The 12,442-nt window shown below is 45.0% G+C and overlaps 1 protein-coding gene across 2 annotated transcripts in view; it reads left to right on the forward strand.

Annotated features, from left to right (window-relative positions):
• LOC109919323 (guanine nucleotide-binding protein subunit beta-5) overlaps nt 1-12,442 on the forward strand; it is a 63,162-nt gene that overhangs the window by 38,299 nt on the left and 12,421 nt on the right. For both annotated transcript variants that reach the window (XM_048615941.1, XM_048615942.1), the window contains 2 exons: nt 6,492-6,583; nt 6,858-6,906. In XM_048615941.1, the coding sequence (XP_048471898.1) occupies nt 6,492-6,583; nt 6,858-6,906 (141 nt within the window). The remainder of the gene's footprint in view (nt 1-6,491; nt 6,584-6,857; nt 6,907-12,442) is intronic.

Below are 12,442 nucleotides of genomic sequence, written 5' to 3' on the forward strand. Positions count from 1 at the left end.
TTCAACCACAAGACTCACATCATCCTGATTCTGAGACTCCAGATACACTTCCCCTCCCTCATGAAGGGGCAAGGTAGCTGATAGCCAGAGGTAGCAGGAATGGCTGGACGGGGCAGGTGTGCCAGTTACCCCATGAAGGAAATGGTGTTGACCATTTGTAGCCATTCATTGCTGAGGCCATGACCAATGGAGGGGCTCAAGCCATCAAAGGTGATGGTGTCCTCGTTGATAATCCTGTTTCTCATATTCCCCTACTCCTCATCTCATTTTCTCTTCTAATGTATAACTGCAGCTATTGTAAGCATGCACCATTCACTACCCCATGCCCAGCATTCCCTTATCCCTGTGCATTTCAGAACTCAAGAAGTACTATCTGCATAGGCTGTGAAGGGATAGCATGAAGGCAGTGATGATGAAAAAGTACTTCACTCAATTTCAACCTCTCAGCCTCCTGCTCTGATACTGATCTGTCGTAGAGATGTACAGCACTGAAACAGTCCAACTCATCCATGCCAGGCAGGTATCCTAAATTAATCTAGTTCCATTATGCAGTATTACAAAAGCGGTCTAACCAATGTCCTGTACAGCAACAACATGGCCTCCCAACTTCTATACTCAATGCACTGACCAATAAAGGCAAGTGTACCAAATGCCTTCTTCACCACCCTGTCTACCTGCGACTCCATTTTCAAGGTCTCTCTATTCGGCCACACTCCTTACCATTAGTTGTATAGGTCCTGCCCTGATTTGCCTTACCAAAATGTGGCACCTCACATTTAACTAAAATAAACTCCATCTGCCACTCCTCAACCCATTTGTCCATCTGATCAAGGTCCCATTGTACTGTGAGGTAACCTTCTTCGCTGTCCACTACACCTCTAATTTTGGTGTCATCTCTAAACTTACTAAGGACAACATAGAGACAGGACTGACATCCTGTAGCCATGTCCGGGGGCAGGAAATCTACATAAATTACACTGGAGACAATTTGGTTCAGAGTGTTGAAACAGTAGCCTAACAGTTGATGGTCGGGCGTCACGCTTGGTGCACTGGGGAAGCCTGGCCAAGCCGTGTGCTATGTCAAAGGACGAGAACGAATCCCACAGCAATTTAGCGCAGGACTTTCTGCAGAGATTGGAGCCATCATTTCCAGGGCGTGCGTGTAATATCTGATAGCTGATGTCTCAGCTTCCACTGCAGCACAGCTGTCAGTTCTGAGGAAGGGTCACCGGACCAGGAACGTTAACTCTGTTTTTTCCTTCACAGGTGCTGCCAGACCTGCTGAGCTTTTCCAGCAACTTTGTTTTCGTTCCTGATTTACAGCATCCGCAGTTCTTTCAGCTTTTATTTTGTGAGTCGTTGATGATCACTTTAAATAGCACTGGTTAAGGAAGATGGTGGAATCCTTCCTGCTGCTAATACCTGCTCAGCTGTATGAGGTTCAAATAGAGCATTCACTGGAGTGTTGAGCAGTAAAATAGCATTGCTGGTGAGAGAACAGCACACCATTAGATGTCATGATCTGGCTGATTCATACCTCTGGAAGTCATTCATTGCATGTCCATTGATGCCCTCACCCAGTGTGGTATCCAGCACAAGGTGGTATTGCCATCTTTTTCTACACTAGATGATACCCTTGGCAACTAAACAACAAGCACTGGATTCCAATTTTGCCCCTCAAGCCCTGGAATTTCACCAAAGGGCACAGTTTGACCCAAAAATTCAACCATCCTCTCATTTGAGTTGGTTTCAAACTTCCTGTAAATCTTATTAGAATACAGTTGAATTTAAACTGAGGAGTTAAGGAACATAGACAGTTGGGGCCCAAGGAAAGTGAAGGACTGTCACTATAGGTTCCTTCCATAATTAAGATTCCTGAAGTTGTGACTTATCTAATGATCATTCATGCATATTAACTTACTTAATAATTGTGATTAGGGAATTTAAAAATAAATTTTTGAGATTTACACCAATGCCATTAAATGCATACAATGAGACATCCTTGGAGGAAGGATTTTTTTTATGTGAAACGTCAGAAGAATGAATTTCTTTCTTGCTGCAACTAAAAATCGGGTCTGAATATGAAGAGAGGATTTAAGCAGGTTGTCATGTTGGGGATTAGTTCATTCTGGTGGACAGAGATGTACTTGGTGCAGGAATCAGTTGGAAAACATGGAAAAGCTTTGGGCTCCAATTGTCTGAAGTTTCACTGCCTATTGAGCCACATCGTTAATTGCAGCATGTATATTGGGGGCACAAATACACAGGAATTCCAGTGTCAAGTAGGACCGCATTTGCTCTGGTTGCTATGTGCACTGCAACTGCGTTCATCTGCATTTGTTTGCTTGGTATTTCTTGCAAAAACATGAACATCTCAATGACTCATTTAGCACACATAGCCAATGAAGCAGTTCTTCCTGACTGTGAGGCAGGAGTGTTGTTTTAATGACAGAACTTTACTTGTTCCCATTTTGATCAGCATAATCTCAGCAAATAATGCACCAGATGTTCCTTTTAATGCAATTTTCAGATTCCAACGTGGTTGAGCTAAATTGCTTTCTGCTCTTGTGGCTGTCAACATCACTGCACCCTCCTCGTGTAAGTATAATGACAGCTCTGCCCAGCCAATTGGAGATGGTGTTTTACAGGAAGCATAGTGCAGGAAATTGTGGGCTCGAAGCCTGGGATTTTCCAACCATTCATTTGACATATGGAAAATTACAGGTTGGGCAACTGAGATGGAAGGATAGTAAAAAGACCAAGTAACTGTGACATTGCCTTTTGAACTAGTGAGAAATGAAAGGAAATTGAATAGACACATGAAAAAGGAACATGGTCAGAGCTGTCGGAGGAAACTTGGGGTTGGGGCAGCCTAGATTCACTGGTTAATCTTTCACCAAGGCATAATGGGCCAAATGGTCTCATTCTATGCTGTGGCCTGGAATTTACAGGGAGTCACCGTCCATGTATGTGAGCCTTCCCCACTTTCCAATGCAGCCATCTTACTCTGGGAGTAGAATGAATTGCTCCAAGGTGAGACTTCTGCACGAATCTGATTGGCCAGCAGCTCCTGTAATCCCCAAAGTGCCAAAATAGAACAGTGGCCACTGCTGAAAATGTGGGTGATCCTGATGAAATGGTGTTGGAATCTGGACCTCCAGCAAAGTCTTGGGGTTTTGGTTAGGCTTGACTGCTGTACCCAAAGTTGAGCTATTAGCTTCAAGAGCCCACAGGGGTGGGATGGTTAAAGAGGAGGGTAAGGTGCTGAGTGGTGTGCCACAAGAAAGAAGATCCTATACTCCATGCCCAACAGCCGTATGTAGTGAAATCCTGCCAGACTCTGCCTTTCCCTGTCCGGGGTAAAAGAATGGCTGAGGCAGAATGAAGCCCTTAATCACCTTAAGTTGGGAAAAACTGATTGCTTTTAAGAGAATAGTCAAAAAAAAGTGATTGAAATTTTGTCAACTTTAATAGAACACAAGAAATTTTCCTTAGAATTCTTTAGGACTCCTTGATAATGTATTATCAATTGGACATCTAATGTTCATATTTATTCATGTTAAAAGTTGCTGTATGCTAAAGAGTCTCCCAAGCAGAGACTGATTTGAGAAAAGCAGATATTTTTCAAGTAGTCCCTCCCAAGGATGGTTGAATTATTATTTGAGGCCCCTTTTCCTGGGAGAATCCGATAGAATCCTGAATCCTTTCACGGTAGCCACTTAAGTTCTGATCCAAGACAGCTACACATTGCTTCCATGTAAAGAACAATGAGAGATCATTAAATGCCCATTAAATGGCTGTGTTTAATCCTCGCTAGGCCCAAGGTCATGCAGGTTGCCTGACACCATCCCTAGGCTGTCCATTCTCCTTTAATGTGGGAGAAATGTCATGGGTGAGTGGGAAGGCCATGTGGTTAATTTTACGACTTCCACAGACCAACTCTGCTCCTCCCACCAGACAAATACACCAGAAGGGGTCCATAAAATCCACTCCAGTGATTCCAAATATCCCACTTTAATGAGTTTTCACGATGCTGTGGGCAAAATAACATCGCTGTTTCACTTCATCTGTTCTACATTTATTTTCAGTTTTTCTCAATTTAGTTTGTCCGTAATAGGAACATGAGTGAAAGATTTTCCACCCTGACCTTCCATCTGTAATTAACTTTAAATTGGATTTTAGGGAGATAATTGGTTCCATTTACAGACCTGAGTCTGCGAGACTGAGCATGTCTGGTGTGGTGCGGCACAGTGCTCACTGTGATATGCAGATCATGCATTGAAATCTCATTAAAAAAAAATTTGATCATCCTTCCCTTTCTTCTCACCGAGAATCTGCACAAACAGATCACTTTGTGAAAACCTATCATTGTTCTTTAATTTAATGGCCAATTGATGCCTTGTCATAGCTATCATTGCTTCTACAGAAAGAACTGTCTTGCAATCAGGAGTCAACTAGCTACCACAAAAATTCTCAGGATTCTTTGGGATCCTCCCAGGAAAAGGAGCCACCAAAAATAATGTAACCATCCACAGGACAGGCTACAGGGAGACTATCTGAATTTCCCAAATGACCAATCTGTCTCTATTTGTGAGAATTTATAGCATAAAAAGCTTTTCAACATTAACAACTATGATCTGCACACGTTAAATGTCTTCTTGAAATTGTCTTATCTAAAAGTCCTAAAGAATTCTGAGGCAAATTTCCCTTGTGCTATCAAAGTTTTCAGTTTTTAAAATTCCAGCTCTTCTTTGTTGTTGTTCTCTTTAAAATGATCAGATTTTCCCCACCCCCAATCGATTTAATTCAGGTACTTTCCATTTCTTTATTATTGGTGTATCTGGAAAATTACTGATCAGCATACATGTGTTGGTTCAAGGCTGTGCACTGGTTTTACCAGTTTATTATTGGAGTGATCTCATCCTTGGACAAGAATTTCTGCAGGAAGGGAATTAAAGTGAAAAGTGGACCATTTCCTTCCCTTCCAATTCTGTTTTGAGCTCGAGGATGATTGTTTATTCAAGAAAAAGAAAATCGGGGCAGAGATTTAGGATTGGTGCTGGAAGTGCAGTGTGAGGGTTAAAATGATTTGTTGTGTGCAAAACATTCTCTGGAAAGTGGATTATATTGCTGCTCTTGGCTACTGGATCCACTTCAGTCAGCTCATTTAAAACCAAACGTGACTTATGGTCGAAAGAGGAATATGTTGAGAGGGAAATATGATTTGAGCATCTAGCTGTGAATGTTCCCATAGGCCAGTGTGGATAAATGATCATCTCCTGTAACAATGAAAGGTTTTAAGATGGGCATGCGGCTGAAGATGCAGTGTAGCATTATAAAGAAGAGGTTACTCCTTCTCATTGCGCATTCTTTTTGTCTAAGAACGTGCCCTCTTTCTACCACTTCTGCATGTGTGGAGAACACGTATCAAAAACAGTCCCTTGCAAAGGATTCCCTGTCCCCAGATTGGGGGTCTCAGGACCCCCTCTCTGTCCTGTTGTCGTTGGAGCTTAGCTTCATAATGGCAGCAGAGTGGAAATCTAACAGCAGAACAAGCTCATAATCCTCTGAATTAATGCAGAAAATCCAATACTATGGATTTGAGCACTCTTGCCTGGAAATAAAATAAAGGATGTTCCAGCATTCAAATATTGAGATTTTTTTTTTAACCATACTTCCAGAGATGGCCTAACATCACATACAACACGGCATTCAACTTATTTCAGCTGTTTTGTTGAAGAGTCAAGATTGACGCCTAAAGATGGTTAAAATCACAGTCTGGGTGGGTTGAGGGGGAATCTTACACAATTGGGTACAGTAGGCCCAATTTTGACTTTGTAATTGGATAAGATCCTGCACACAGCATTTTCAAGCATTAACATGATGCGGTCATTGAGAAAAGGTATTAAGTTTGCTCTTTACACTGGCTGTTTTCCAGTACAAGAGCACCTTATTTTTACTTGTGCCCCCATCTATGAGCCCAGTGGCCTGGTTAGTCACGTAGAATCCTGCACAATGAGGTGCGTGCACAAAGATGGCAATGGTCATGAACATTTCTCCCCAGCATATAAAGCTTCCCAGTACAAACTGGTGATTTCAACAAGTGGGTGGGAAGATGAACTATCATCATTAAAATGGGGAATACCTGGGAGTTACCCGATATTCATACAACTCTCCGTTTGTAACATTGCACATAACAGTCCTTTCTGATTATTTCACCCATTTTTACACAAAGAAATTTCATGGTCAAATAATTCAAACAACACAATTTAATCATTTTTGAGTAACAAATAGATGATTTTATGTATAATTCCAATAAGCGACTTTGAGTCAGCAGGAGTAGATTGTACGTGAACATTCACATGTTTCTGTTCTGAAATTCTGCTTTAATTTCTGCCTGAATTTGACGTAGTTAATGGTCATTAAAGTCAACTAAATACTTTTAAGTTAAACGCAATCTCTTGTCTATTTATGTTCTTATTTACTTGCAGGGCTGTGATAAGAAAGCAATGATTTGGGACATGCGCTCCGGTCAGTGTATCCAGTCCTTTGAGACACATGAATCTGATATAAACAGTGTTAGGTTAGTGTATTTATTCCGTAAAATTCTTGAAGCTGCATGAGACATTTATGAACTAACAAACTGAATGACTTGTGATTGCCACAAGTGCACCGCAGTCAGACCTGAGAATCAATGTGTAAGTGTGCTGTGTAGGAAATAGTGTTTGTGCGCGGCTTATGGTCATCCATTTAACATTGAAGCTGTGGTCACACAGCTAGAATATGTAACTTTCTGGATTGCAGTAATACACTGATGTGTTGCAAACATGATACTAAAGTCCATTTTCTCATAACAGATACTTCCCCAGTGGTGATGCTTTTGCTTCTGGTTCAGATGATGCCACGGTAAGTCAACTTTAATCATAAGTTGCATTATTGTTTCCTCCATATTTTATATAGAAGAGTTTTATTTTGTCAAAAAAGGGTCCTGACAAACATGATACAATCATTAAACTTGCTCAGTCATTTCATTCTGATAAATGTGAATAACTTTTAGACTGATAATGCTAATGTAGCACTTTTTTGCCACCATTGGATGACAGCAAATAAATACTTCAAACTTTCTGTTCTTGAGCAATCTTCCATTTCAGTGAATTTAAGTAAATCTTTTTTGAGACAGCTGTTGGTTATAAAAAAGAAAGTCAACTCGAGTTTTGTGGTTTCCCGGGAGAAACAGTTATTCCCAATCATGGTGTTTTGTGTTGCTTTGTGGTAACACTCTCTCTTCTGAGTAAGGAGGCTGCGGGTTTACGTCCCACTCCAGACACTCGATAGACTGATGTTTTCCATTGCAGTACTCAGGGAGTGCTGCATTGTTGAAGGGGCTGCCTTTCAGATAAGATGTTCAACTAATCTGTCATCTCAGGTGGATCCACAATTTCCAAGAATAGGAGAATTAATCTGGCCAATATCTGCTCCTCAGTCAACATCACTAACATTGTCTGTGGGAGCTTGCTGTGCACAGGATAGCTGCCACATTGCAACAGTAACTGGGCTTCAAGAATACTTGCCTGGATGAGTGCGGCTGCAACTTTTCAAGAAGCTGGACCATTTGACTGGCATCCTTTGCGGCCGCAACACCTTTGAAATGCTGCTGTGCACCTGGACATTGCCCCTCAACTGCAACATCATGGCACAGCAGTCAGAAGGCCATGTTGCCCTGGCATGGATGGCACTCCCTCACACATACACAATCCCCTTCTCTCACCCTAATCGCTGTTTAACCACCAGGCCACTCCCTCACCAGTCCCGACCTACACCCTGTCTGAACACCTTCCACATCAGTGGCACCTTGCCCCTAATACTGGCAATAATCGCACAAACTCAAACACAGATGTGAGCTTTTACTTACAGAATGGCAAGGGGAAAAGAAATGAAGCCAATGGAGGCTTTGCCCTCACAATACTTAAGGTTTGGGCATCATGACTAAAATATTTAACAGTCAACAATTCTATGCTGCATTCAGTTCTCTTCAGTGTGGTTCTGATTGACATATAGCGCCTATCGCAGCTGATCTGTATAAAGGACAGTCCCAGCTTTCTTCACTCCAATGTCCTGACCTCCTACTGGGAACAATGGTGCTGCTCCCTAGTTCCTCATCATCCAGCTCATCACCTTGTTGCCTACTTTAGTTGTGCAGAATGCACCATACCAGGATGAGACAGCCCGCTCTGTCTGGGCTGTAGTGGAGGGCCCCTCACAACCTGCCCAAGCAGCAGAACCACATCTGGAAGAGCTCCATACTCTGCTCCATCAATGCCTGATACCAGTGCAGCATTAAAAGCTAAACTCAGCATTGTGAGCTGTGTTCATGATGGTTATCCCTCGTCCCTCAGTAACTGGCCTTTTAAGGCCCCTAGACCCTCACAAACACCAGGTACATGGGAGAGCTCCAGGATGTGTGAGTCATGGCAGCTTCCAGGGTAGTGGGCTCACAGCTCCAGGAAAGGTAACAGTGAGCACAGATCACCAGGACACTGATGGAATGGAACTTGTTGATGAATGCTGTTGTGATACGGCCCTGTCAGTGCCAAGTGTGTACAGTCGATGGCACCCTGCACCAGCTCTGGTCCTGAATCCTACTGCCTGGGGCAGCAGCACTGACCATGTTATGGGAGAACAGAATGATTTGGTGTAGTGTTGCCCAGATGGCATTGGTCACTGTCCCGATGTACTTGTGGGAGTACGACTGAGAGATCCTGCACTGGACACTCCCTGGAAGGTGCCAGTTGTAAAGATGTTCAAGGCAGCGGTCACTTTCCCAGCCCCCGGGAGAGGGTGGCCTCCCACTCCTACAGCCCTCAGCTCCCGTTCCAGCCTCCAGCACACTTCTGTCCCTGTGATCCGGGATGTATGGAGCCTGCATTGACACTGCTCCCTTGCTTATCCCCAAGATATAGAGTGGGAACTGGAAAGCTCTGGGCCTTCTCCTGTGCAGTATCCCCACGATCCTGAAGGGACCCGTGGCTGTGACCCCCCTCTGAGCCGGGTGCTCGGGATGGGGATGGGGTGGGGGGGGGAAGCACCTGCTGCTGCTTCTGGGCTTCGCATTGGCCCTGTTCCCCCCATATCCGGAGAAGGCAGCCTCCAGAGCAACCAACATCCCAGCAGCGGTGGCAGGGCCCAGCATTCCCAGTGGAAAGGACTTAACGTTGAGAACATAAGGAGTGAAAGAGGTTCTCAGGGTCTCAGAGCAGTCATTGGTGGCACATGGTGCAGGTGAGGGTTGACCATGCAGTGAAGCATGCTGGGTGTGGAAAATGCGGGAACCTGTCTGCATTGACATCAGGATTCTGCCTCCACATGTACTGGCTGAGTGGTGACCACATGGCAGTGAGAACAGTATCACCATTCCATCCCTACTCCCACATCAAACCCTGAACCAGCATTCAGTACAGAAACCTGACCCACCTACATGACAGAAGACTCTCACTTGTGTGGCTCACACAGTACCCATGGAAGTTGAACAAATTGTGGTTTCCCTTCAGACAGCACTGGTTTTTTTTTCTGAAAAAGGGTCCGAACCCGAAACGTCAACTTTCCTGCTCCTCTGATGTTCCCTGGCCTGCAGTGTTCCTCCAGCTTCACACTGTGTTATCACTGGCTTTTTGAACCGTCATTGCTGCTCACTTCAATGTTATTGAGATGCTCAGATTCAATGTGCAAGCACCAAAGGTATGTATCAAACTTCCTTTGAACAGCAGCTGATCCCTTAAGCCGCCTCAATCTGCATGCATAGCAAATGAGCAAATGAAATGTCGCTGGGTTTTGTAAATGTTTGCTTCATGTTTTTGATGCAAACAGAGTCCATTAAACTGATACTCCCTCCCTACACCCCCCCCACCCTGTTCCCCCCACCCTCCCAGTCCCCAAGATATTGTTCCAGCCAATTTCCAGTTCTCTGTAGACAAGGGAAAGTCATGGTGGGACACAGATCATGGTGAACGCCATCAGCACTAGGCTCTACTTTGTCACCAAGTACCCCACTGCCAGAGCCTGCATGCCCCCTTTGCCTCGCAATATCCCATCACATTTCCAGTCATCCCCACCACATGGAGGCCGAGCACATTGAGCTTTGTCCGTTACTGTTCATGCCCCCTGAACCCTGGGCATTAACCTGAATGGTGCCCACCCTGCTCCTCTCCTCTGCCCCTGTGGGGCCTCTGTGGTGGTCACTGCCAATGAATTCCCCCTCCTGTTTCCAAGCATGTGTTCAATGCTGAACCACATCCCCCCCACCACCACCTTCACTTTGAATTTGCCTCTCTCGTTGCCCTTACCCCCTCCTCCACAAATACTTCTGCTTCTCCACCCCCCCCCCCCCCGGCCCCCCAAGCCTTGACTTCTCCAACATCCCGTGTCATTGATGCCCCTGCTGCCCCCCGGCAGGCTCCCATTGTGAAACCTGCTGTAACATTGGGTTCAGCACAGGCTTTTGACTGATATGGAGCAGCAGCTCCTAGACAGGACTGGGCAGAGTTCAGCTCACTGCGTTCACAACTCTTCGACTGCCATTCTGCTGGCTGCTTGTACTGGTTCTACAGGACTGTCCGCTGAACAATCGCTGCAATGTAATGGGGCAGATCCCCAAATGTGAGTATTCCAAGTGGAGGATTGAGCATGACAAAGTCCCTGGAGCGTGTGTGTTTGTGCCCCTGATCGACTGAAACAGCACCCATCCTCCCCCGGCCAGAAACAGTGCCCACCCTCCCTTTTAACTGGATGGACGACTGTTGCCCACCCAGTTTCCAACATGTCCATTTGGTTAAATGAATGTGCCGTGCGCTTGCCGCACAGGCAACTGGCATGTGGTACAGATGTCACATAGCGTTCTCGGCATGGGCCATTCACCAAAACCTTCTGTCAGATCAACATTGGTGAACATAACAAGCAGCCTGTCTGTGCATAAAACGGCAGGAGTGAACTCGGGCAGAAATGCCAGTGTCTTTACAGGTATGGCACTGCATGACAAGGCAGGGCATGGATGGTGTGAGTTTGCAGCTGAGCATAAAATGAGTGCACACCACGAAAGCGGGTGAGGAGCCCTGAGATGTAGCCAGACCTATTCTGTGAGCTAAGAACTTGTCCCTGAGTGCGGTGTCCCTACTGCAGTCTCTCAAAGGCTATTTGCCCACCAGCAGCAAGGCCCAGCACTCCCAGTGGAAAGGACTTAACGTTGAGAACATGAGGAGTAAAAGGGGTTGTTCAGTCTCAGAGCAGTCATTGGTGGCACATTAGCAGTGCACCCCACAATGCAAGCCTTGCCATGTGGGCAGCCATCCAGTGAATCAGACAGCTGCCATCGTGGCCGTGTTGGCAGATGTAAGATGCCAATGTCATAGATGAAGGCTTGGTGAAGCTGGGCCTTGTGAATCATGCCCTGAGATGTTGTTGCCCAGTGTCCAATGTGGAGCTCATTTAGGGCAGGCGGTGAGCTGAATCCATTAGGTACCCACTCTAGTTTCCTTGTTGAGTCTTTCGAACATCTAGCTGGTTAGGAATAAAACAAGTGTGGAATTAGCAAGGTGTTTAATAAGTGTTAACCCCTGTCAATTGGCATCAGACTGCTGCCTGACACCCTTACCTGCTTGTGGAAAGGTGGAGTGAGCTGAACTCGATGTTGAGATGAGCCTTGTTGTATTTGTCATCCGACTCTGTCCCACATTTTGTTGTAACTCATGTCACTCAGGCTCCTGTATGATTCCCCCTGGGGGTGTTTGATTTGTTAGAATCATAGAATCCTGACAGCACAGAAAGAGGCCATTTGGCCCATCGAGTCTGCACTGACCCTCCAAAGAGCATCCCAACTAGAACGAGCTCCCACCCCATTCCCATAACCCTGCTTGAGGTTTTTAACCTGGCTAATCTGCACATCCCTCGACACTACAGGGCAATTTAGCATGGGGAGAATGTGCAAGCTGCACACTGACAGTCACCTGAGGGTGGAATTGAACCTGGGTCCCTGGCACTGTGAAGCAGCAGTGCTAACCACTCAGCCACTATGCTGCCAATTTGTTCAACCAATTGCTGGGATGTATGACGTAATACACTGTTACATCAAAACTGAAACACAAACACACAGTAGCTAAGTTCTGTTGTGGGTAAGATGTCCCTTTGAACTGATGGTAGCATCCTGCTAATGGAAAATACCCTCTACTCATGCTGAAAGAGTGATTCATTGGATCTGGACTATTGTGCATTGCTCTTAAACTTTGAGCTGGAAGTTTACAGAACTACGTGGGATTATTTTAACATTTAATGTCAGTTCAGAAACTCCCTATCATTTCATGGATTAGTCCCCATCATGGACATCAGAAGCCACAGCATTGATTGAAGCCTTTAATTTGTTGAAGGAAAACAACGAAATCTTTTCTTATTTTGT

This window comes from Rhincodon typus, chromosome 33 (genome assembly GCF_021869965.1).
Source record: "Rhincodon typus isolate 14 chromosome 33, sRhiTyp1.1, whole genome shotgun sequence".
Taxonomy (NCBI): domain Eukaryota; kingdom Metazoa; phylum Chordata; class Chondrichthyes; order Orectolobiformes; family Rhincodontidae; genus Rhincodon; species Rhincodon typus.